Source organism: Fukomys damarensis, unplaced genomic scaffold (genome assembly GCF_012274545.1).
Source record: "Fukomys damarensis isolate Sample0158 unplaced genomic scaffold, DMR_v1.0_HiC HiC_scaffold_4, whole genome shotgun sequence".
In the NCBI taxonomy this organism is placed as follows: domain Eukaryota; kingdom Metazoa; phylum Chordata; class Mammalia; order Rodentia; family Bathyergidae; genus Fukomys; species Fukomys damarensis.
Genome location: NW_022900916.1, coordinates 69965403 through 69991471, shown reverse-complemented (window position 1 = coordinate 69991471; position 26069 = coordinate 69965403). Strand labels below are relative to the sequence as shown.

General features: G+C 46.7%; 1 protein-coding gene across 2 annotated transcripts in view; it reads left to right on the top strand.

The window, feature by feature from the left end:
• Dapk1 (death associated protein kinase 1) overlaps positions 1-26069 on the top strand; it is a 187770-nt gene that overhangs the window by 63719 nt on the left and 97982 nt on the right. Inside the window, exons 1-2 of one of the 2 annotated variants that reach the window (XM_010605508.3) lie at positions 3166-3330; positions 21488-21709. In XM_010605508.3, the coding sequence (XP_010603810.1) occupies positions 3311-3330; positions 21488-21709 (242 nt within the window). In that variant the 5' untranslated portion in view covers positions 3166-3310. Of the gene's footprint in view, positions 1-3165; positions 3331-21487; positions 21710-26069 lie in introns of those variants that run through there. The other variant, XM_010605507.3, reaches the window with a different exon arrangement.

Sequence of the window (26069 nt, the reverse complement as noted above, 5' to 3'; positions counted from 1 at the left end):
GGAGGGTTTTAAAGTGTGACAGCCAGAGATCCCACCAGGAGACTGGCCCAGTGAGTCTGGGCGAGGGCCAGGCCTGAGTACTTTTTCAAAGGCCCGCTGCGGCTTGCAGTGAGCAGCCGGGTTTGAGAAATTCTGCTCTCAAGAGTTGTTGTCTTGGCCTCGCTGTCTTCTTCCTGCTTCCCCTCCTTGTGCTGTTTCTTTCCTCTGCATCTGCTCTTCTGGGTGGGGGCTGGAATTGAGGGAACAATTCTTTCTTTTATAGCAAGTGTCCAGAGGGGATGACGAGGACTCCTTGAGATGTTCACCTCAGGCCGTAGAAAATTCCCGTTGCTTTGCCTCTTTTCCCACAGTTCTCTGTTCTCTTCGATGGCATCAGTCTTCTGATTTTAAATGTAACTCAGGCCATTTAGAAAGTTTGAAAAAAAAAATAGAAAGCTTTGAGAGAATAGGAATCTCCCAGAATGCTTTTCTCCCAAAGAGCTCATTAAATGCTAATATTTTCTTGTATTAGCTTTCAGTCTTGCTTGTGTGCGTTCTTTTTCAATAAAAGGGAGACTCATACTGATGTACATAGTTATATATCTTGCTTTTTTACCCAGTATTGTATTAAGATAATTTTGCTTGGCTTCTTCTCATTCCGGTTGCAGAGTTGGCATCCGATTGTACCAGGTAGATTTTCTGTAACAAGCTTGGCCATTTCCCTTTGGTTAATACCAGTCCTTCTTTCTCATGCTAGGTGTAAACATCCTTGTAAAGAAATCTTTCATAGCTTTTCTAATTACTTCCTTAGGGCAGATTCCTAGACGTAGACACACTGAGCCAAAAGTTATAAGCATTTTAAAGTTCTTGTTGCACAGAACTAAATTTGTTTCCGGAAGTGCTGTGTCATATCACTCCTACTCTCTGAACGACATGGCGTCCTGCCTTGCACTTTTGCAGACTTGGTTACTACCTTAGAAACCAAACCTGAACCACCAAGCATCTGTGTCCTTGCCCTCCAGGATTAGTCTGTGATCCATGGTCACAGATATGCATACCCATGTGTCTTAATCTCCCTTTAGTTCATCCTGAGAAGTCATGTTTACCTTTTGGTAAGGGTCTGACAGCTTTGGGATTTGTCATGTTATCTTGGGGTTTGAGGCCATTAGGAGTTCTCAGCTTTGCTGTCTTGTGACTTCATCTTCATTATATCCAAACTTCACCTTTGATGCATTTGTATGCTTTAACCTGGTCATGCCTTGCACTCTGGCATGTGCCAGTATGGTATTTAGGACAGTGCCCTGAGGAGACACTTGAAGACACTGTGGGATATGACGGCAAAAGGCATGGGTAGCCTGCAGTTGAATTATTCTGGATTACTAAGGTGTACATAATCTGTTGAAGGAGTGGTGTGAGGTTTCCAGGGATACACTTTCATACACACAGATGCACACACACACACGCACTTCAGGGCATCATGAAGGGAAGCTTTTTTAAAATTTATTTCAACCAAAATAATAAGAAAATTCCTTTTTTGGGGTTTCCTCGATAAATGAATGTTTGAAGCAACAAATAATTTGTAATTACAGACTTCCTTTTGAACTGAATGTGCTTTATTTAGGTAGAGGAGGTAGAGAATATTTTCAACATTACATATGATATCTCGCCATCTTAGCTGTTCAAAATGGCATAGCTACGCCCAGTAACAAGGTGTGGGACCCTAATCGCAAAAGCTCTTGCTGGAAAAGTGGTGATGAAGGAACGAATTCGTCCCTGGTTTAATTCATGAGGCTGCTTCTGGAACTTCCTGTGCTACTTTGGGCAGTGTGTTGACATCTACCTACCAGTATTAATTTATGCCTTGGCTTAGAGCGCCTGTGGCCCATGAAGAAGCGTAGCAGCCCAGCTGTTGGAGAATCCCGAGAGCTTGGCGTTACAGTCTTCCATCAGTATCCATGGGAACTGGTGTCAGCCCCTCCATCTCTGATGATTCTAAAGTCTGTGGGTGCTCAGTCCCGTATATAGAATTTCATAGTATTTGCATAGAACCTATGCACATCTTCCTATATACTTTAAATCATCTCTTGATCCTTGTCATACCTAATTCAGTGCATATGATATGCAAATGGTTGTTATATGTACTCTTTAGAGATTAAGGGTAAGAAAAGCACCTGTATATGGTCAGCACAGATGCCAGTTTTTCCAAAGTATTTCCTATGCGTGGTTATTGAATCTGTGGATACAGAACCCACAGATGATGAGCACACCTAGATTTGGGAGGGGGAAGCTTAGGAAGAAGGTTGGACTCTTTCTGCTGTGGGGTCAAGACCACAAGTTCATCGTCCTGTTTCTGTGCACGGTGAGTCTTCTGGCCCTCTGTTTCAGTGTGGGGAAATAGCTAAATAATTTCGTAGGAATGAACTTAGCCAAAGGCTCTTAGATGTGTTCATTCTCATTTGTTATTCATCCAACCGCCACTGTAAAATAAACGATTAAGTAGTGCTGTCTAAGCTACTACTAGAAAGCGGCTGCCTTGGGGTCTTCATTTTGTGAGGTACAGCAGTAATGTATAATACAGGTGTGTGTAACTCTGTGGAGGCCCAGTGGTGGCCTGGTATATAAAGAGGTTTCATTTTCATTAAAACTGAATTTTATGAACAACAGAGCATGTGCCCATTATTAGGCCTCCATCTCATCTATTCAAAAGCAGTGGCTGTAGCAGGTAAAGTGGTTAAGGAGGAAGGCAGGAACTTTTTTAACTGTTGGCCAGACAACCTCATGACCTCAGTTAACTACCCAGTATGTCCTTTCTTTCTGATAGTTCTTCTTAGTTCCTAATTAAAAACATAAATAAATAAAAGGGTCTGTGGTCAGCTTATTTGGGGATATGGTGGGCTGGATAAGGGTCCCTGGACTGGGCTTTAATGGTCCAGGAACCTGTAAGTCACCTCGCATGGTAAGCAGACTTTGCAGAGTGGCAACCAGAAACTAACGTGGCCTGGGGGTGGGATTGCCTAGGCAGAGCCGTTGCAAATTGTTGTCCTCAAAAGTGTGATTTTGTTTTTTAGACCATGTGCCTTAGTATTTGGTTCAGAACATATGGAATTCCTAGCTGACTCTGCGATGGTCAATTTACTTTATCCTTTATCTCTTTATCCTTGGAGGAATTTCCTGTTCTGTAGCTCTTCAGTGTTGTGGAGCATTTACTGTATACAAGACTGCCTGCGTGGCAAGAGGGACTAGAAAAACTGGTGCCGGTTTCTGTTCTGCACCAGCCAACCACCTGCTCTGAGACCTGCTTGTTTCGACTCTGTGCTCGGTCCCAAAGTAGATGAGATTGCCTGTGTTGAGGTAGGTAGATTTTGGGGGGAGGGATAGAGATACTAAACTTCTGAAGAGGTTTTCTGAAGTTTTAAGGAGAAGCAGTACTGAGTGTGCCCCTGATAATATGTGGAGCAGCTTAATGAGTCTGTGATGGTTATTTCTGTTTGTGCCTTCTGTATATCTCGGTGTCAACTCTACTGTAAGTGTCCATCACAGAGGTACAGTCCCACTCTGTGGGGCCAGTGACCTCACTTCTCAGCTACACCAGCAGGGAGCACACCTCACCCAATTAGTTAACAATCAGATCCTTTATCCACGCTGTTTTCCTCTGCTGACTTTCAGTCTCCTGAAGCACTCACATTCGTCACCCCAGACTCTGATGCCGTCTCCTTCTGGTCTTCAGTCTAGCTTCCAGAAATCCATAGCTTCTGGAGATACACAGATGCGTGTATCCCTTGGACGCATGCCAAGTTGCTCTAATTGCATAGTTACTGCGCTTTTGTTTTCATGTTGTCTGCGAAGGGGAGGAGCTGGGAATGGTAAGGGCGGTACCTGGCTGGGGTTAGCTCACAGGGACAGTAACCCTGATTTGGAGCTTAAATAAAGAAGTAATAAAGCTCATCTCTAGGCATTAACGTAGGCAAAGGTTGGCCCGAACACAAACCAGGACAATGGAACCAAGCTATAGCTTTTTTAAAAATCTTAGTTAATTTTGCCTACAATAGCAATCAGAAGTCTAAATGGATTTAAATAACAGCTTTAAATACCAGAACAGAGAAAGCTGCCTTCAGGGGAGGAGATTTTGCAGGACTTGAATCTGCACGCCTGTGCAGCTGTGGTGAAGACGGGTCGAATACTCCAATTAGAATTTGAGTATTTTCCTTACTACTTCAGTTCTCTCTTGGCTCTGTGGACGATAAGCTGTTGTGCAGCAAAAGCAGTGCACAAACATGACCAGCCTACCGAGAGCCGGCCTCAGACCTGTCCGTCCGTCCGAACCTTCACCTGAGGAGGGAGCCAGCGTGCACCTTGGGCCCTCCACCTGGGGCAGATAACGTGCCTTGCCCTGCGGTCATGTGTCGTTTTAAACATTTATTCCTGCAATACTGTTTGAGACTCTTGACTTCAGATGATAATAAATTTTAGCTGAAATTTAATTTGAAGAGGGCCTCACAGGTAGAGTTCAATATTCTGGGGGAAAAAAATCAGGACAACCTCCGAAACTATACTATTTAAAGTGAGTGCTGGGGATTTAGCTCAGTGGTTCCCCTGCCTGCTTTGCAAGCACAAGAACCCGAGTTTGATCCCCAGTACCAAAAAATAATAATAATAATTAATTAAGTGAGCAACTTCATGCTCTCCACAGAGGTTGATTTTGTCCTCCGCTGGAATGCAGCCTTGTACCAGGCGCAGGCCTCCCCTTCACTTCTTTCTTAATGAGCCGGAGGCACTGGTAAGATCTGAAATGAGCGTCCATAAAATTACACTCAGTTGTTGCCAGAATCTTGGCGGTTTTTCTGAGTGTGCAAAATGATTTAAAGCAAAGTGGAGTTGGAAGTGAAATGAATTAAAAGGTTCAGCATGTCCTAAAAAGAAAAACAATAGGGAACAGTGATCATTCGTCTCAGCAGCGGCACCTGCCGCGACCCAGTTAAGGGTGGACCTTTGGTGACAGCTCCTGCTGAGCTGCTGTGGTGGACAAGTCTGTGACATGTGCTCAGGGTGGCTGGCGGGTTTGAAAGGGCTCACGCTTCGTGGCTTTGCCGTGTTTCTTCGTGGCTGTGACACCTTTCTCCTTACCGTGGTCGCACTTGGCCAGCTGCTCCCACTTACAATGAAGTCTCCTCGTAAAGGACTTGGGGATACGGTGGAGGCTTAGACGTGCAGCTGTGTGGTAGGCGAAGCTCTAGGGTCGGTCACACTCCATGCATCTGGCCCCTGGTCTTGGAACATATCTTCTGTAGGGCCACGGTGGGTGTACTCTGTGCTTCCGTTCTGTTATCTCACAGGAGAAAGAAAGGAAGGAGAGGCAGGGGAGGAAGTCGACAAGAGATTGTAATTCTCAGCTAGGAGAAGGATGAATCATGTTATCCTTTCGTGGGATATTTTAGAGAACCTTTCCTCCTCATCATACTGGGCCTGATACTGTTTGTTGATTGAATAAGTGAATGAGTGAATTCAAGTAGCAGTTTCAGAGACAGCAGGTAGACACCCTCGATGTTCCTCAGCACAAACTCACCAATAGGCAGGAACATTAAGCAATCTAGGCATAAATGCCCACAGCAGATGAGCCCTATACCATAGGCTGGTTGATTTTATGTCTTTGACAAGCAAGGGAAAAATAACAGACATTGGTTGTATGATCTCTTGAAAGTAAAGAAGAGGTGAACATTTAAGAAATGTTGCCAGGCATGGTGGCGCACACCTGTCATCCCAGCACTCGGGAGGCTGAGGCAGGAGGATTTCTGTGATTTCGAGACCAGCCTGAGCTACATAGTGAGTTCCAGGTCAGTCTCATTACATAGTGAGACCCTGTCTTACAAAACCAACAACAACAACAGAAAAGAAATATCATGCGTGGAGAAGGCAGCCTTCTATGAACAGGGGGGATCTGGGCTCATGACCCACACACTCCCCATCTCCTGTGTGTGACTGTGCCCTCCTTGAGGGTGACGTCGTCCTCCTGCCTCCTCGAGGATGATGTGACCAGCACCCTTCCTCCTGGCTCCCTGACCTCCTCTTTCCATTCACCCCTTTTCATTCCGCTGTCATTGCCAGGAGCTTCCCTCAAACCTCCCTTTTCAGGCCGCTGTTCGTTCAGCACCGGTCCCCACAGTCTTTCCTGCCCTCTTGCTGTAATGTCTTCATGCTCACTGGAAAACTTCCAGTTGACAAGTTTTCTCTGACTTCCTCTCCTGTGCAGTCTGAGGAAGTGGAAGCAGATGAGGGCTTAAGGAAAATCAAGTGATCTCTAGGGGAAAATCCACGTATCTAAGTCGGAGCACACGTTCAAGTTAACTGAATCATAATCTGTATTTGTATTTAACACTGAGGCTAGATGTGGTCTTGCTGCTTTGTGGCCTGCACGTTGCGGGAGTCTCGACGGTTCCCTTCGTGGAGCTGTGAGCTCCTCTGTGAGCACTGGTGATGTCCAAACAAGGAGCTGGCTAGGGAAGGCTCGTGAGACTCCCTAACTGCTTCTGTAGTGCGTAGGTGGCCCAGTTGATCTCTGTACTCAGAACGGCAGAGTGTGCCTAAGAAAACTGTTTCAGTGCTTGCAAATAAGGAGCTGAAAGTGTATTCGCATGTCTTTAAGAAGATTGTCCAGAATGCATAGTCGGGGATTCCAGGAGAATCTTGATCTCTGTGTGGTTTCAGAGGTTGGGGCTTTTAGAAGGTAGTGGATCATTGGGGTGGTATAATCCGTAGCTGATGGCTATGTTAGGAGGTGGGTCTGCTTGGAAGAGGCGGCTCACAGGGGTGACCCAGAAGGGTCTGTCTCCTGTTGCTCCGCCCTTCTTCCTCTGCTTCCTGACTGCCACAGTGTGAGCAGCTCTCCTTCATTGGACCCTCTCACGCACCCTGCCTGCCTCAGTGCTGGCTGACTGCACTGATGACGGGAGCCAGTATAAACTTTGCCACAGGTTGTGGGTGTTGGGTGTTGTGTCCCAGCCACAGGAAAGTAACTAAGACAGTTGTTCTAATAAGAGGAGCAGTCATATTTTCATCTTCCGGTGATCAGTGTGCTAAATTTTCTGTGGCTCACCTCCAGGGACTTCACTGGTGTCTCTTCCACTTCCCCTCTATAAATATTAAGCCCCAGTTTTATGTGGTAGCTGTAAAATCAGCCTAAAACTGTGTTGGCTGACACAGTAGCCACTGGTTGTTTGTGGCCACTGAGTGTGTGTAGTTGGTCTGTATGAGCTGTGCTGAGAATATGAAAGGCGCACAGAGGTTAGAACACTAAACAAAAGGGTAAAATGTCTCATAATATTTGAAATAATTGACTGCCTGTATAAATCAAAATATTTTAATATATTGGGATAAATAAAATATGTTATTAAACAGATTTATTAATGTGCTTGCTAGAAAATTTTAAATTGTGCGTGTGGTTTGCATTTGTGGGTTGTGTTGTATTTCTGATGACAGCTCTGTCCTAAACTAAACCATTGTTTTAATTTATAAATGTTTATTGCTCAGAACTTACATGTGCATATATATACATATGTCCTAATTATGAGGACTGCATAGCTATAATCCACTTTCTGTGGTATGGAATTATAGAAGCCTTTTAAGCTTTCAACAAATAATTGACGCCAATGGCGGAGGGATGACCTAAGTACAACGAGGTTGAAGTTTTCATAGCTTCCATACCTGAGATTTTATTCCATTTAACTGTAAATGCTTGAGGCATGTTAGAATTTTGGGAATAGTACAAGATTCATTTCTGCTGGCTTTTACCCGGAAGAACCAGTAACATTTACTCTTCTGGACCCGACAGATGGTCACACGGCCCTGGGCATTTTCAGAGTTAGTTTGGGTGCCCGAAACATCACCTTCCCCAGGTGTTTACCTATTTTCTTACCATAAGGACCTGGTGATGAAAAAAAAATCTAATGTTCTCCTTAGCGGTTGGGGCTGCAAATCAAACATTAGCATGAGGTACTTGGAATTACAAGGATTGAGCTTGAATAAATCAGCTCATCCACCCATTCATTGAGCATTTGCTGAGATGAGAGAAGATGTGCAGCCTGATTTTCCTGCTTTATATGTTCATACCCTTAGCAGTGCTGGAGTTCTCTCTTCCCTCAGTGACAGCACAGATCCAGAAATGTGTGATGTGTGTTATTGGCTGCCCAAGTGGCCTGATCCATCCTTGTTGGGCTCGTGGGGAGGGTATGAAAGCATGGCTTTCTGCACGCTCCCGCCTTCCTCCGTAGTAGCCAACAGCACTTTGCGTTTATATTGACGATAATGAGAGAAAAGTAGCACTTGGTCCTTCCCTACTTCTTTAGCTTAGTTTTCTGACATTGCCGATTTCTCAGGAGAATGCTAATCATATTTTTCTTACACATGATAAATACTTGTCTTGAATGATTAGAATCAAAAGTTTACATGAGAAATGAAGTTTCCTTGAATATGCATAGACTCAAGTTAGAAACATCCTTAGAAGCCTGAATTAGTATCTTTTCTCTGTAGCCCACCAAACAAATGGAGCCGTAACCTGTAATTGTCCCAGTGTGCTGTTGCCCACAGAATTTAACCGTCCTCACCCAAGGCTATGGTGCCAGAAAGAGGTCGGCAAAATATTAACCAAGGGTCCCAGGTGTAGAAGTGGGCCATTTTTGTTCTCATGCTTTCTTCCCCTCCACCCTGAAGATTTCAGTATTTCAGAAGGCTGAGGAGGAAAGGACCATACTCATGAGCTGAGGGGTCGAAACCCTGCAGCCTTCGTGGAGATCAATAGAGCAGCCCTTGTTCAAGGCAGCATATCTAGGAAAGGGTAGGGAAGGACCCCCATTGGATTTTCTGTTTTTTATTTTCTCTCCTAAAATGTCTTAGGCCTTGGCTTGTGCCTAAGAAATGCAGATGGGTTTAAGCAACTATATATGATAAGAGTGACTATCTTTGTAGTTCTGAGCATCTGGCCCCTGTTGTATGTCTGATGCTATTGAAAGAGCTTTACATGTTTAATTTGTTCGATCTTTGTAACAACCCTCTCGTACAGATGTGTATATTGCATTCTGTTAGCTGATGGGCAACCTGAGCTACAGAGAGGCCAAGGAATTCACTCAAAACCACACAGCTAAAGAGTGGCAAATCCAGGATATAAAACCATGCCCTCTTCCTTCAGAGTTCATAAGTCTTCATGTTTTGCAGAAGATCAAAACAATTTCATCTGTCTAGATATTTATGTCAGATTATAGTTTCAGATGCCTTAAGCTGGCCATGTCTACATCTTATTGAAAAGGATCCTTTCCTTCCTCCAGTTAGAAACTAACCTTTAGGTGTATTTAGATGTAGATACACTGGTTTTATTTCCAGCTGTGATATCACTTAAACATTTCCAAATAATAACATTTTGTTTGTATGGTAACGTACAGTATATAAAACATCTTGTACATCTTTCAAGTCTTGTAGTAACTCTAGAAGCTAAGCATTGTTAATTCTAGCTTTTTAATGTTCTTTGTTTTGTTCCGTTTTGTTTTGTTTTGCAGTGCTAGAGCCTGAGCCTATGGCCTTGTGTATACTGGGCAACTACTTTACTGCTGCTCTGAGTCTTGTTTTGTTTTGCTTCCCGTGTAGACCTGCTGAGGCTCGGTAGGTAGGGAAAGGTCGGCGTTCACAGAGACAGCACGTGATGGAGGAGTCAGCTTCTTGCAGGGCTGCTTTCCGAGCCAGTGCCTTTCCCCTGATTCTTCATTTTCTCTCAGGTTGTGGGCACTCTCTGGCACTTTGGCAGTGTGACTCAACAAGTGGTTTTTAAAGCTCATATATTGTAGATCAGTATGAAGGGACTTAAAATTCAAATTTCTCAAGTATTATTCATTAACATTTTTGCAGCTCAAAATGTAGTAACTAGGGATAAGTCTGTCGAGTGATAATCATGATGTAGCTGGAAAAAGGGCTTCTGTCATGTGCATTCACCTGCCTGTTAAGTAGAGAGCATGCTCCACACGGTGTTTGATTCCGAGATCTTTGCCAGCACCTCATTCACCTTCACTGTGAAGACGGCTTCACAGCACTGGAGTCCTTCGCCTTTGCTTTCACCTCTGGTGTTAATGCGTAGCCCCCGCCCCCATCTGCAACCTGGAGTGGAAACTCTACACGCGTGGCTGTGGTAGTAGTCTTGTAGCTTTTGCTGTGCCTGCCTGAGGGCATTGGTACAGCTCGGCTCTGGAATGCCCCCCGAAGGACCATGCATTGAACAGTTGACCCTCAGGATGATGCTGCTGTGAGGTGATGAAACCTTCAGGAGGTGGGGCCTACTGGAGAGAAGTCAGGTCCTTGGAGGTGAGCCTGCAAAGGGCTTCGGGAGCCCAGCCCCTTGGTTTCCTCTCTCTTTTTTTTCCTGCTAGCTTGAGATGAGAAGCTTTGCTCTGTGATGGACTCTGCCACGATGTTCTGCCCTGCCGCAGGCCCAAAACACTAGTGCCAAGTGACCATGCACTGGAACCTTTGAAACTGAGTCAAAATAAACTTTGTTTGTCACAGCAGCACACAGCTGACAAATAGGCATCTCACCTATGTGTTTCCTTAAGTGTGTTCTGCCCCCCCTGTGAAATTGTCCGGTGCTCTAGGACTACAGCTGTGATTTCCCGTGGGCCTTGTTATGCTGCCTAGAAGCTGTGGGGGTTCCATAAGGGCCTGTTGTTCCCACGTGATTGCAGAGGATGACAGACCACTGACCCCAGTGACAGCATTATGTGGAAGCTCAGCTCTGCAGAGTCCTTGGCTCTTAGTGCTGGGAGAGGTGCCGAGCTCTTGAGCCCCATACTGCAGATGAGGCAAAGCAAGCCCAGCAAGAAAAAGGGCTTCTCATCCAACCCCAGCATGCTACCTACAAGAGGTCAAACACCTCTCACTCCCTGACACACTTCCTGCCATACCCTGCTGCCCTCCTGCTTGCCCAAAACAGTATGTTTCCATCAAACAGCTTCTGCCAAATCTGTGGTACACATCCTCAGTGGGCTGTTTGTTATCATTGAAATTTCGACAAGATTCACCACCACTTTCACTCCAAATCTCCCAGAATGAGATTCCACACTCTCGTAGGAAGCGACACCCCACGGAAAGGTCATTGGGTTTTGCAGGCCTTGCTTAATGAGGCATCACCTGCGAACGTCTTACACATGAATTATTTTTCTTTAAATTTATTTTCTTTACTGTTGACCTCAGCCTGACTGGGATGGGTGCTCTCAGAGTTCTCACTCCCTTGGAGATGCAATGTCATTGATGTATTTGGTCCTCCGGCCATGGAATTTTGCAGCTGCCTTCTGGCTTTCATGATAAGTTCATGTGTTCTGGGATCAGATCCCAGGGGTGAGGTCAGCCCCCCTGGCAGTCCTCCAGAGAGTTCTGCTTCCATTGAGGCCCTACTCAGGCTTCCCAGGAGCTCTGGTTTCTCTTTAACTGATCATCTTTCAGTTCTATCTGTGTGGCTCTCACTTCGGGTAACTCCAGAAACCGAGTTCCCTGCCAGCACTGCCTTGCCTGGCCTGAAGTGACCCTCCGAGGTCCCTACATGTTGCCTCTTCTCTCTAGAATTCCTGTGTGCGGTGAGTCCCACCTGATTTAGAGCCAAGGTGACAGCTCTGTAGTCATCCTGACAAAGGGCTTAGCCAGGAGCACTAGGGAGAGGGTTCTTCCCTTCTGGGAAGATGGCCACAGAGCTGCTCGCTGCCTCTTGGAGACCTGGGCCTGTGACTGCTGCAGCAGTGGGGGAGGGAACCCCAAAGAGGCTTCGCCACCCACAGTATCACCAAGGTGCATCAGCCGCCCGAGTGTGCTGAAAGCCATGTAACTCCAGGTGGATTTTAACTTCTCCCGAGTCACGTAAGGTCCATCTCTTCGGTAGTACAGACCTGAACTCTCAGGATAAGATGAAGCTGGTTCTTCCAGTAACAAAGGGCGACAGAGAGTCCCAGAATCTAGCCACAAGAATACGCAGGCAACCTACAGTGTGAGGGGAGGCAATGAAACAAGCCCCTGTCTGCTCTAGAAGCAGACATGGCACATACCGGGGAGGCTGACTCCGCCCTTCCCGCCAGCTGCTGTCTGTGCCCGAGTGGGAGTCGCTCCCTTAGGGCCGCCCATCAGACTCTGCCGTCTTGTTCCCTTCCCTTTCCCGCCAGCTGTTTGTTTCCTCTCTGGAATCTTCTTTCTTTTTCTGAATACAGATTAAAGAGCTTCAGCTTAGCTGCTGTGTGTCTTCTCTTTCCCTGTGAAGGCAGGAGAAGCCCATGTTCCCTTTACGCTCTTTACCCTGAGAGCGGCACAGGCTGTGCCTGTGGCCCAGGTAACTCTGTCCTCCTGACTGAAACGGAGCTGCATGACAAAGTCAGCGTGATCAGATACCCGATGGGCTCCGGGGATGGCACAGTGTCGTCAGGGTGGTCAAACAGGCCACCCTCCCGGTCAGCTGGGCCAGCCCAGAGCTTCTTGGGGCCAGAACCCGGTGGCAGGGCAGTGAGCCCTGGTCTCCGGTCCTTACCGTGGTCACCATTCACCAAATGATTAGTAATCTGCCATTACCACCGTTTAAGAATAAGGATATTTTATTCTCCATAAAACTGGATTCAGTCATTCATGACTCAGATGTGGGGCTTACTATATTTGGAGAAAATATTTGAAGTAGCGTTTATTTATCTTGTCCCACGGAGACCCCTATGTTTAGATTGTATCAAATGATATTTTCAAACAGATTTTTCTTCCTTCCTTTTCCTTTTGGCTTAGAGGGAAAACAAACAAAAGCAAACAGACGTGTCACACACCTCGTGTTCATTATTGGTCCTAGGGCCTCTGCTGAGCCAAGTGAGCGGATTGCCTTTGCCCTCTTCCGTTGATCACAGGCCCTGCCCGCTGTGTGCCCGTCATGTAGCACTTGCGGGCTGTTGCTTTCTTTCACGTGTCCTGGTGATCACCAGGGATTTTAAACTAGTGCCAGGACCTGGTCCAGGTGGCACTCCACGGCTGAAATCCCAGGAAGCAGAGGGGCTGGGCCTCCAACAGGACGGCAGCGTTGCTGTTGGTTTCTGCAGTGCAGTGGGCAGAGCGGCTGCCCCGGGTGCCTCTGACAGAGGCCTTGGGACCCAGGCTGCTCGTCACCACCACTTTTCCTCATGGTCCTCTGCAGGAAGGGTCGGAGCTCAGTCTCTGAACTGGCCAGTATGCAGCGTGCTCAGTCTCTGAACATCTAGTCACCGATCACGCTCTGCCTGTCCTCTTGCCACCCAAACCCCCAACCCGACTGGAAGCTAACAGAACGGAAAAAAAGCCCTCAAGTTTCTGCTGGTCCCACTTGATAAAGAGCTCACGTCAGGGTGGAGACCCTCATGGATTTTCCTGTGCCCCTAAGCTACTGTTTGATGATCAGAGAGAGAGAGACGGAAGAGACACCATCCCTGAGGAGGTGGTGTCCTCTTCTCCTGGACCATCCTTAGAGGGCCTTCACATTCTAGTGGCTTAGAGCCCCTTTGGGTCTGAATTGCCGTGGCACTGCCAACCTCCAGTTTATGCTCAGCTCTACCAGGCCTGTGGCCTTGAACCACTGACATCGTACCTTAGAAATGGCCTTAAATGCAGTCTGTTTTGAACCTTAAAAGGAAGGAACCTTAAGAATCTAGTGCAGCTTTTAAGAAGCTGGGCCAGGGATTTAGTTCAGTGGTTCCACTGTCTACCTTGCAAGCGCAAGGTCCAAAGTTTGATGACCTGGGAAGAGAGCACTATAGCTTTTGGCTTCTCAGGAAGACTGGACTCCAAAATGCTTCCTGATGAAGCCAGCAAACCACAGAGGTGATACTGTGGTTAATCCACACCCAAAAGATACGAGGTGCTGAATGCAGCACCCTCTTGTGGAAAGGGCCAGGCCCCACTGAGTCAGGCACACAGCAGTCTCTTGTGACTTTGTTACCAAGTTTTCCATACCTTGCTTGGCTGTGAAACCTTTCTTGACTTCATGCCTTTGGATAGGGGCTCCAAAGCCCCCACACTGGGAGCTGCTCTTCGGATGGGTCTGGCCTTTCTGCTCCAGAGATATCACGGGACAGGCAGAGTGAACAGGGGCAGAGCTGTGGTCTTCCTAGTCTTCTTGTGTTTCCAGGTTCTCAGCTGCTCTGGTGTGCGAACTTCATGATTGTAAGGGGCCACATAAGCCACCTGCTCTCTGTGTTTCTGTGATGCCGCCCTCCTGCCACAGGTCCTGGGCCATCCGTTTTGCTCTCCTCTGTAGTGTTCTGTGAGATCTTCTTCCCAGGAGAATGCCGTCCCCAGGAAAACCCATGCCTCTGCTGCTCTCCTCGCCCGGTGTGCCCTGGCTGCCATTCTTCTCTGTGCCTTGCTGCTGACCTTGTTGTTGCAGTGGTTCCCAAACAACGGGGGCTATTTATCCACTCAGCAAACTGCTCCTCCCTGTCTTCCCCGTGACAGTCTGAGCTATTGCTTACAGGCGAGGAAGCCCTTGTTCCTAAAATTGTAGGCCATTTTGCTGAGCCTATGTAGCAATTCTAAATACTTTTTGAACGATTTTATTTTTCAAACAATGACTTTTTAAAAAAATCACCAGCTTTGCTTTCTTTCTAAAATGTAGTTTGCTTCCTTCTTTTTTAAAAAAATAAATTTCATTTTATTTTATTTTATCCCACAGCTTCTCAAAGGGCCAAAAGGAAGCAATTCCAAGTGTGGGCCACACATACGTGTTCCAAGGCAATTGTACAGTAGCACTTGCTTCTGCTGTTGGAAGATTCCCTGTAAGATTTGCCTTTGTGATCTACTGAAACCCATGGCGCTGGTGGGGTTAGGATGGAAGGAGAGGTTTCTGCTGCAGGTGGGGAAAGGGTCTTCCTCTTCACATGTGTTTGGCAAAGGTGATGTCCACATCAGTGTGCATTAAGACTAGTCAGAATGAAGCTGGGCGTGGTGACGTACGCCTGTAATCCCAGCACTCGGGAGGCTGAGGCAGGAGGATATCTGTGAGTTCGAGACCAGCCTGGGCTACACAGTGAGTTCCAGGTCAGTCTGTACAACATAGTGAGACCCTGTCTCAAAAGATTTAAAAAAACAAAAAAAAAGGCTAGTCAGAAGACTGGGTAGCTGGATTTACTCTTAAGTATCATGGCATTTACTTTGTAGACATTTCCCTGGCTAGAGACCTGCTTTACCACAGAGCCTGGGAAAAGTAAAGCTGGAGACCAGCATTCAACTCAGTTTTGCCAGGAATCTGGGAAGACCTCTCAGTGAAAGTTTTGGGGACTTATTGCTTGTGTTGTTTGCATCTGGCACAGGGTCTGCTCTTGCTTGGATGTGGCTTGGCCCCTGAAGATCCATGTACTAGAAGCTTGGCCTCTGGTGTGATGGCAGTGGGTCCTTCAGTGACAGGGCCACAGAGGAGCTGATTAAGCACTGTCTTTGTGCAGCGATTAATGTGCATATTGCAGGAAGGGGTTAGTTCTCTCTAGGAGTGGCTCGTTATCAAAGAGTAGGCTGGTTCCTCCCTGCTCTCTCACTTCCTCTCTCGTCACGTGGCCTCTCACTTCTGCATGTGACATTTTCCCTCTTTGCCTCCCTACCAAGTTATGATGCAGCCAGGACATGGGACAGTCCCCAGCCTTGGATTTTCAGCCTTTAAAGCTGTGGGTTAAGTAAATCTCTTTCCTTTATAAAGCATCCAGTGTTGAATATTTTGCTATGGTGCTCTAAAACGATCTAAGACAGACAGAGATCCCTCTTAAATTATACAGAACTCCCTTGAAAGATGGGAAATTATTGCCAAGAAAGAAGCAAAAGACCAGAAAGGTAGTTCCACCCATGTTGATGGGAGGGGGCTTGCATTCTAGATTGTCTGGATTGTTCTTCTTTTCCATGTTCTCATGGTCAAGTCACCTACCAAACCCTCACCTTCTGACTTAGCTCTTGAGGAAACTAAGGCTCAGAGAGGCCCCTCTTCTCTCAGTTACTGGTAGTTGAGATTGGCATTGCCTGTTCAGAGCAGAGAACAATTTGTGCAGCTGACCTGGTGCCTCCCCAACCCCTGCTCCTCATCCTTCCCTGCCACAACTCACCACGTTCCTCCTCTTGGAAACTGCCCCTTCATATGCACTGCACTTACCTGTTTTCCATTGCTATAATGAAGTACCTGAGGCTGGGTACGTTACAAAGAAAAGAGGTTTAATTCACCCTCAGTTTTAGAGGCTGAAAGACTGAGCATCATGGACCAGCTTTGTTGAGAGCCTCGATGGTGGACAGCATCGTGGCCAGAGCACGTCAGAGGGGGCAGTCATCTGTGAGACAGGAAACCTCAGTAGCCTGCAGTTGGCCAAACTTATCCTTTTTTATAGCAACCCTCAACTACCCCGAGGTCCCAGGAGGATGACCTTAATCTCTTCTGAGGGAGGGCAGAGTCCTCTGCGAGACCTGACTGCCTCTCGGGGCACCTCACAGGGGCCTGAGCTCCAACAAACGAAACCCAGGAGCAAACACTTTCCAACCACAGCGTGCAGCTCTCCCAGTCCTCGCTCATCCAGCTGTGGGACGGCCTGGGCCTACTCAGCAAGGCCTCCTGGCCTTGTCTGTCCTTCGCTCACAGCACCACCTCACTTGTGTTGTTCGCACTGCTCTGTAAGCCCTGCTGGAAGTGTAATGACTGTCGGATGCCAGCGAATCCTTGAGGAATCATTTCTGTCACCTCCACTCTCCAGTAAGATCTGTAACTTTAGTGTGCTCACAGGACTCGAGTCCTGCTACTGTCTTAGTAGCTCCTTGAGACAAACAGATTAGCTGTGGGCCAGCAGTAAAGTTTGTCTAGAGCTTTGATACATGAATTCTGAAGTAAAAAACTATTTTGTGTTCGTTAAAAACTTTATTACAAAGACATGGGAGGGGTGAGATGAAACCTACTAGCCATTAGATTTGGACCAGATCTCTTTTAAGTGTGAGTGTAGAGAATTCATGGTAATAGTTACCATATATAATTATACTTGTGATATGTAGTGGGTAGATACAGCTTCAAAATCAAAGATTAAAAGATGTGCTATCTAGTCACATTGGCACCACCTGCCCAGGTGGACGCTTGTTTTCACGCAGTGGCTGAGTAAGACTGCCAGTGCTATTGCTAGACCCAGTTGGGCACCCACTCGTGAGGCAGAAATCAGTATGTATGGTCAGCCTGTGCCTTTTCCAGTTTGAATGCACTGTCTTTTTTTCTGTGCTGAAGATTGAACCCAGGGCCTCATGCATACTAGGTAAATACTCTTAACACTGAGCTGTATCCTCCTGGGATATCTTTCCTGTTAGTACATGTACCCTATCTTTCTTCTACAGGAACAGAGGCTCCCACAAATACATAAGTTTAAAAGTAAGACCTGTCTGGGTTAAACAGACTTTCACAGGTCTGTTTTCATTGTAGTAGGAACTACACAATGCCTTTAAAAATACAAATGCTTCAGAAATGGATGCATGATGTTGTTATGTCCTGCCTTTGAGAATCTTCTTGTGTTTCTTTCTAATTGTGAGTATAAGTTGAGTGCATATCTCTTATTTAAAATGCTTGGGACCAAAATATTTCCCATTTTGTTGTTCAATTTGGATTTGGAATACAAGTATCTGGGTAGAAACAAGATGTCCTGGGGATGGGACCAAGTCTAAGCCTGAAATTCATTTATGTTTCATAGATACCCTATGCCATAGCCTGCAGTGATTTTACACTTTTATTCCCTGGTGCTGGGTGTCGGACCCAAGGCCTTATGCATGCTGGACAAGAACCACCGAGCTACATCTCCACTTTCATACAATACTCTTAACGATTTCATGCATGAAGCCAAGTGTCGTGTTGTGGAACTACCTGGTATCACGTCAGCATGCAACAAGTTTCAGAGCTTGGACATTTTGGGCTTTCCTGTTAGGTTGGGGATGTTCTCCCTGCATGGTGCACTCTCAGCCTGTACACAGTCATGGCTCACTTTTTATTGCAGGGCACCTCAGAGCACCTCACAGCTATAGTGTTAATTATAACTTTTTGTGAGTTTTCGGTGAGGAGGAAAAGGGGATATTACCCAAGCTGGTTCAACCACACGTCCTCGGTGTTTCAATTCCCTGAGCAAAGCTCTTTCCTGGAAAGATGTTTATAACTTCCCAGGGAGGGGATTTGCACATCAAACAGAATGCACACAAGGTTAACACAGCAGCAGGGCTCAGTGAATGGGGCTTGGGGAGCACATGCACTTGTGTTTGGACTAATTTCTCAGTTTTGCATCTTCCTTGCCAAATGGTTTGGGGACGGTTTTAAATACCTGGTTTTCCATGGGTAGAAGAGATGACTGTGGAGCTTGTCTCACGGAGTTAGGGTTGTTAAGAAAGTGGTATATACGACAAGCTTCTCGTGTGGTCCTGAAACACTGATCACAAGTCTGTGAGTGGCTGCATGGGCCAACTGGATTTATCAGTAAGCTGGACAGGTGAGTCAGTTAGCAGGCTCTTTGTGAAGTTTTCCTCCTGACTGACGGTTTTCTTCTTTCTAATAAAATGTGTGATTGTTATTGAGTCATTTGGTTTTTTTTAAGAGATAAATTTGTTAAAGAAACTCATTATCTTTGTGTACCTCTGACCACTAATAGTTAATAAAACGTTTATTACATTTGACCGACAGTTTTTAATGTCAGAATGAATTTGGCTCTCAATACCTAATGCAACAAAGGGCTGCATTAGCCACGAGTTGATAAGAATGTTTGTGCGTTGGAGAAATGGCACAGAGTAGCGTTACGTTCTGTGAGCTCTTGGCAAACTCTGCACCGATGCCCCCAGGGGAGATACAGGGTCAGGTTCCTACAAACCCCGGGCACCGTGTTTTTTTGGACCTATTGCACAGCCTTATTTGTAATGTGTTTCTGTGTAGAGATGCTTTATTTAATATATTGCTGACTGGCTAACGCAGAACTCGTGCTACCAGCACTCCAGCTCCTGCCTGAATGGGCCCTGTCTCACGCACAACACATCACAGCCTTCTCTGTGGATCACTAGACCACACTTCTTTGCCATGCTGTGTGCCATTTTAAACTGTAAAATCCCCAGTGGAAGGCACAAAAACTCAAAAGAAATGGTTTCAGTAGACTACAGAAAGGGCATCAGGGCATCAGCTTCTTTGTCCTCAGCAGGGAGTGACAGCAAACACTTTCCACCAGTGCGTGCGCATCCATGAGTGGCCACATGTGCCATGAGTATTGGCGTGGAGCTTCTAGAAAATACCAGGGAGAAGGTGTATGGCCAAACACACAGTCGGTGAGTGATGAGGGTCACTTGTAGTTCCAACAAAGTCCAGTGACAGGACACACTGAATCTGTCTGCAGGTAAAGTCGATGCCCACTCCCCATCCGGAGCAGCTCCAGCTGCATTGATGTTAATGGTGAGGGCCTCCCTGGGCGGTCAGGAGCTGCTCAGGGGCTGCGAGGCTTGCTACTCACAGCAGGCTGTGGTGAGGCCCTGCTTTTGCTGCTGTCTGTTCACTTTCCTTCCTGGTCTGAGCTCTGGGAGACAAAGACTCAGAAACACTTGCCAACAAACAGACAGAGAGACGAGTTGCTCTTTTACCTTGTTGTTGAGGTGGTGGCAGTTTATGAGGATAAATTGTCCTTCAAGTGATCTAAAGCCAGGATAGAAAGTGGGTGCCAGGGCCGGGATTTAGCTCGGTGGTTCTGCTGCCTGCCTCACAAGCGCAAGGACCTGAGTTCGATCCCCGGTACCAAAAAAACAAAACAAAGAAAAAGAAAGTGGGTGCCAGAGAGCACTTGGGTTGAGGACCAGTTACCCAGGAAGGAAAGGATCAGGGCAGCAGTTAATCCACAGCCCACAGAAGCGAGTGCCTGGGATGACAGGAGAATAGCTAGCTCCTCCAGTTGTCTGTCCTTTCCGTACCCTGGCCTGTGAGGTTCTGTGGTGGAGAAGCTGACAGGTGTCACCGCTCACACGAAGGTCCACACCCGGAGAGCCTGGCTGCCTGTACCGTGACCAGCACATGGCTCTGCGTTCCCACGGCAGGACAACCTGTGATGAGCAGCTGACAGGGGCAGCGCCCGCTGGGATCGGGAGGAGAGGGGCTGTGGACGATGCGCTTGTGAGCCAGCAGCTGGCTTGGGCAGTGGTTTTATACACGTGCAGTCCAGTCCTAAGGGATTTTTTTTTTGGCCTATTGGGGCTCTTTTTTCCATGTCAGTGATGGGAAGTGATATTTTGAGGATAATATTGCATCGCTTCAAGACTAAAGCAGTAATGTGCTTATGAAAATAATTCCAGTTGCTGCAGATGAATAACAGCTTACATTACCTAAGACTTAGCATAGTCAGGAGTTTTCTGAACACTCTGCGTATCAGCTCACTTAGTCCCCTTCCCCCTTGGTGTAGTTTGGATTCTGAACACCCCTCAAAAGCCCGGGTGCTAGGGCTTGGTCCTCAGGATGGAGGTATCCGGAGGCCATGGACCAGGTAGGACCTGGGCTGCAGGGAGGAAGTTAGGTCACCAGGGCCATGTCCATGGAGGGGATGCTGGGTCCCGCCTCTTCTTTGCTCTCTGTTTCCTGGCTGTGAGGAGAGTTTTGCTTTGCTGCTTCCTCACTACAGGCCTCGAGCAGTGAGGCCTCACTGTTTGAGAGCAGGACGGCTTGTTAGATGTTGGTCAGCTCTGTCAACACCGCCCGTAGAATTACTGCAATCATTGACCACCATTGGAATTTGATGAGTTTCATTTCTTCGTTCAATTTCTATCATTCTCCATTTGATAACAGACTTTTCCTCTCTGATAATGCTGACATTTCTCCATTTTTCAGTTTTTTTCTTTTGCAGATCTTTTGGCACTTCCTTCCTATCCAGTCTCAGTGTCCCAAATGTGTCCATTTTGTACTGGAAAAGAATATCACTGAGTTCCCAGAAGTTAAAAATTATATCTAGTGTACTTACAGCAAGAGTTTTTATACCTTGTTGCACAAACTTATGTTATTTTTCACAAATAAACATGAATTAGTAAAAGAAAATAACCAGGACTTATTATATTTCACTAGAAACAAACATCAAAGATGAATACAACATTCTAAATAAAAACTACGCGAAAGACAGTCAGTATAAAACGAATAAACAGATGTACAAGTGATCTCGAGCAAAAGAGCATCGACTGGCTGAAGTGACACCTGCCTGAGCAATGCTCAGGACAGTCGGTACGCAAACACGCGTGCTGCCCAGGTGACACTCGGGTAAACCGTTAAAGGGTTGGGAAAATGATTTTTATCCCCTGAACTATCATTCAGAAGGAACGAGCTTACTAAAACCGCACTGTGACAATAAGAAGCATCCCTTCTTACTTTGTTCATCTCCCACTATTTGAACTTTCCTGGTTACAATTTTATTCTCCTCCCCTCATGCCATGTCCCCCTTCAAATCATGCTTTTAGCGAGAACCAAACAGAATATCCCATCTTTTCCCCGCAGCGGACAGTTCGCGGTGGTGAAGAGGTGCCGTGAGAAAAGCACCGGTCTGCAGTACGCCGCCAAGTTTATCAAGAAGAGGAGGACCAAGTCCAGCCGGCGGGGGGTGAGCCGGGAGGACATCGAGCGGGAGGTCAGCATCCTGAAGGAGACCCAGCACCCCAACGTCATCGCTCTGCACGAAGTGTACGAGAGCAAGACAGACGTCGTTCTGATCCTGGAGCTGTGAGTGCTCCGCGGGGGCCGGTGGAGGGCGGATGGGCGGCGGGAGTGTGTCGCCTGTGGCCCCACTTCTTCCGGCGAGACCTGCGGGACGTGCGTTCTCGGCTGGGCTTCGGGAGCGGGAGGGTCCCGAGCCCTCAGGTGCACCACTTAGTCCGTGGTGGTCTGTCTGCCTGGAGCTCCTCTGCTTTCCGTCAAGCTTCAGACCCTTGTCCTTTCCTCTCTGTCCCTGCTTTTCTCTTTTTCTGCTTCCATTGCCTTCTTTCTCCCCTCGTCTCTTCCTCCTTGCGCACACACACACACACACACACACACACACACACACACACACACGGAGAGAGAGAACATTTGTAACTGTGGGACTGTCAACATTAACTATGTAAGTGGGGTAAAGTGAACCAAAGGTGATGACAGGACTTGTTTTCAACCTGGTTGCTGACTTCCTCTTGTGAGCCCCACCCACCAGCTGTCATTGCGCTCGGCTGGTTGTGCCACAGTATTCTGAGTCTTCATCTCTCTGTGTGCTTCCTTACCGGTTTCCTGCCTAAATGTGTCCTGTGGGGCCTCACTCCTTGTGACCCAGTCCGGCAGCGTTTGCTGGTGGGAGAGGAGAAGAAGCCCTCAAGGGCAGACAGTGGGTCTCTCTGTAGGCTTTATAGATGAAGGCTGGGGAGAGCAGGAGACTCTGCCATAAACCCCCCTGGTGTTTGTTATGGTGGTGACGAGTCCCATTCACGAACCCTTGAGTTCAGATTGTCCTGTCTTCCAGCCCTGAATCTCCCTCTTTTTGCACATCTCTCAGTGATTTTTTTTTTTTTTTTTAAGTGGCCTCTCTGTGTTGCTCTGGCTGGGCTCAAACTCCTGGACTCAGCTTGCTGAGTACTTGGGACTGCAGGTGTGTGCTATAAAGCCTGGCTAAATCTCAGCAGTGTTTTTTTATCCCAGAAGACAAGGCTAAAAAGAACATTTACAGAGCAGCCAGCCCAGCCCCCTAGTGCCATCCTGCTCCTCACAAGTCTTGATTCAGCACTGAAATTGATTCAGCACTGGCACATTGCTTTGTGATCCTCCACCGCACATTTTGTAACTGTAGAATGGAATTGATCATATCTACCTAAAAAAGGCTTTGGGAGGAGAATGAGATAAGGTTGTCAAATACCTTACCCATTACTTGCTCACAGATGTGGTTAGTGAATTCCCTTCCTCAGCCTCGGCACTAGTGGGTGCACCATTCTTGCATTGTTTTGGTCTTTTTGAGACAAAGTCTTGCTATGCAGTTCAGGCTGGCCTCAAACTCAACATTGATCCTCCTGCCTCAGCCTCCTGAGTACTGGGATTCCAGGCATGCACCACCATGCCTGGCAGCAACATTCTTGTTTAGGCCGCTGTCCTGTGTATTATAGAATGTTTAGCACTATCTGTGCCCTGGAAAACCCGCCAGTGCCAGTTGTGACAGGCAAAAATGCAAAACTGTGTCCTGACATTGCCACCTACTTTCCGAGAATAACCCTTTCCCATTCCCAGAACCCCAGCATTAAAGGAAGAACAGTGCTTCCTTTGATGCTTTGGGGATGGGGAGCCAAATCCTGCTCAGGGTACAGTAAAGGAAGAGCGATGCACATAGTGGTCCTTGCAGCTTTAAGTGGCGCCTGAGAGGCCGGAGCTGTGGTAAAGATGAGGCCTGGGGGCCAGGATATCCAGGGTGCATCCTTGTTGTCGAGAAGCCTAGACTCCGTCCTTAAGGCTTCATTGTAAGAGACATGACCACAAAGCCCGGGACCAAGACGTCCCCAAAGCACCACTGTTTTGCTTTTGCAGAGGCCTCCCCGCTTGTGCCAGAGGTCAGAGAGGAAACCGCTGGACCACTTTCCACACCAAGATAGGGGATTCGTGCTATCTGTGAGCATTTTGTGCCCACCTGGGAGGTGTGTTTTGGACTCCACTTTTGTTGCCTGGCCCCATGTTGTAGATATTTTTCATTAGGTGCCTTTATTTACATTGTGCCTAATTTGGATAGAAACATTTCTTTTTTATCATTTGACTTAAAGCAATTTTAAAGGTAAATTTATGATGTTGGAAGGTTGTGTAATGCTACAAAAGTGAAAAAATGGAGATCATATCACTACTTTCCAAATCAGGACGCCGAACACTCCTCATGCCCCTGAATAGCCCGTACCCCTGGACTGATTTCCTCGGCACCCTGCCCTCTGCTCCCTCACTCCTGGCAGCTGTCAAGCTGGTCCTCATCATTACTGTTGTCATTTTGAAAACGCTGTGTAAAGAGAACCTCTTAAGACTGGCTCCTGTGACACAGTATGGTGTTTCTGAGATCTGTGTGTTGCTTGTTTCTTTTTACTGCTGAGTGCTCCGCCATATGGGTATTTGTCTCTTCACCCCGCACCCCGAGGGGCGTTTGGGTTGTTTCTACTATTATCTATCGTGAATAACACTGCTATAAATGCTCACATACACACTTGTGTGTGAACATACATTTTATTAGTCTCAGGTACATACACAGGATGCGTCATGTTGAAAGTATAAGTTTAAATGTGTAAGAAGCCGCGAACCTGTTTGCTAAGTAGCCATGCTGTTTTACAGTCCCCGGGACAGTGGCTAAGACTTGCGGTTGCTCTGCCTGCCCTTGACATGCACTGGGTTTTAAAACATTGCAGCCATTCTAATTGGCGTGTGACAGTGCACGCTCTTACGTTGCTGAGTGCATGATGATGGATAAAAGCTGAGCAAGAGCACAGAGGCAGGAGTGTTGGGTGTGGACAGGAAGTCGTAGAGGGGACCCATTCCTGATTGTTTGCTGTCTACAAATTTTAGCATCTCCTGTGAACTACTTGTTTTTGCTTGTTTTACCCACCAGGCATAAAGGGAGTTATGACATCTTCACTGTCAACTTAGCTGGGCCATGGGCTACCCAAGTACTTGGTAAGACAACACCCAAGAGTTTCATGAAGATGTTTCTGGATGAGGTCAACATTTATTTACCTTGGGGGACTGAGTACAGCCAATGGCCTCCCTGCTGTGGGTGGGCCTCTGATCAGTCCAAGGCCTGACTAGAACAAAAAGATTCTCTCTGCTGAATATGGAAAATCTCTCCTGCCTGATAATTTCAAACATTAGCTTTTTCTTGATTTTGGACTTGAACTGAAACATGGACTCTTTCTTGTAGTTTAGCCTGCTGGCTTTGGAGCTAGAACTACACCATCAGTTTTCCTGGGTGGCCAGCTTGCCAACTCACCCTCCAAATCTTGGGACTTGTCAACCTCCCAAACTTCACGGGCCAATTCGTGTATATATTTACATCTCATCACATATATATACACAATAGGATGTGTATCTGTAGTTTATATTGAAATATATATTGGTTCTCCTATTGATTCTATTTCTTTGGAGAACTCTAATACAGTGGTACTAAATGTTAAGGAAATAAAGTACACTTTTTTTTTTAATCTTGGGGGACTTTTCCATTCTGTATATATTTACATTGCCATGAAAGGTGTTTTTTAAAAATCTTAATGGACTTCTCAGATGAACGTGTTTGACCACGTTGGAGTGATCTTTACCTTTGAGAAAATGAGCTTTGAGAAAAATGTTCCACATACTAGTGACTTTAAAGGAACTTTGTTTTTTAGTGAGTGCACCATCTCTTTTCTTTCTTAAAGAATACTGAGGTATAGTGGTAGTTTAGAATAGAATAAAAATCAAGAATTAGTCCAAAAGTAAGTGGTAGCTTAGCAGTGGCCATTTGCCTGCCCCTCCCCAGGTCAGGAATCTGAGCAGCAGTTGAATTTGGATTTGTTGTTTGGGATGAACACTGTTGCAGCCCAGCTTCCTGAGGTTTCCGGATGAGGCATGTTTCCTGACTGAGACCTGCTGCCTGCCTCCACCTGTGTGTGTGTTTGGATTCTGCCTTTGAATGCTAAGCCCATCCTTGCTATGGAGACAGAGACCCCAGCAGCTACCTCACTTCTATTTCCTTGACCAGCCCCAGGGACCTGGGAATATGTCTGCTGTCTTATGTAGATGCTGCATTCTTGTTTGTGTAAAAGGAACAGTGGTCAAATCCCAGGCAGGAGCTGCCCTTTAATGTTTTTGTAAGCCTGAAACCCCTGCTTGCTTCCTGGAAAATAAACTTCTCACAGTCAGTGTGCAGCCTGGTATAGTATAAACACAAAAGAGGTGTCTGTCGTGTCTGAAAGCCACGATCCCGTGCTCTGCACATCCTGCTGCTCTCAGAGGAAGTCTTGCGGACCCAGAGATCTCTCCTTGCTTTGCCCAACCGCATGCCATAACAGGGAAAGCCTCAGCAAGGCTTCCCTCTTTAGTGCTTGAACTGTTTCATAACCTTCCT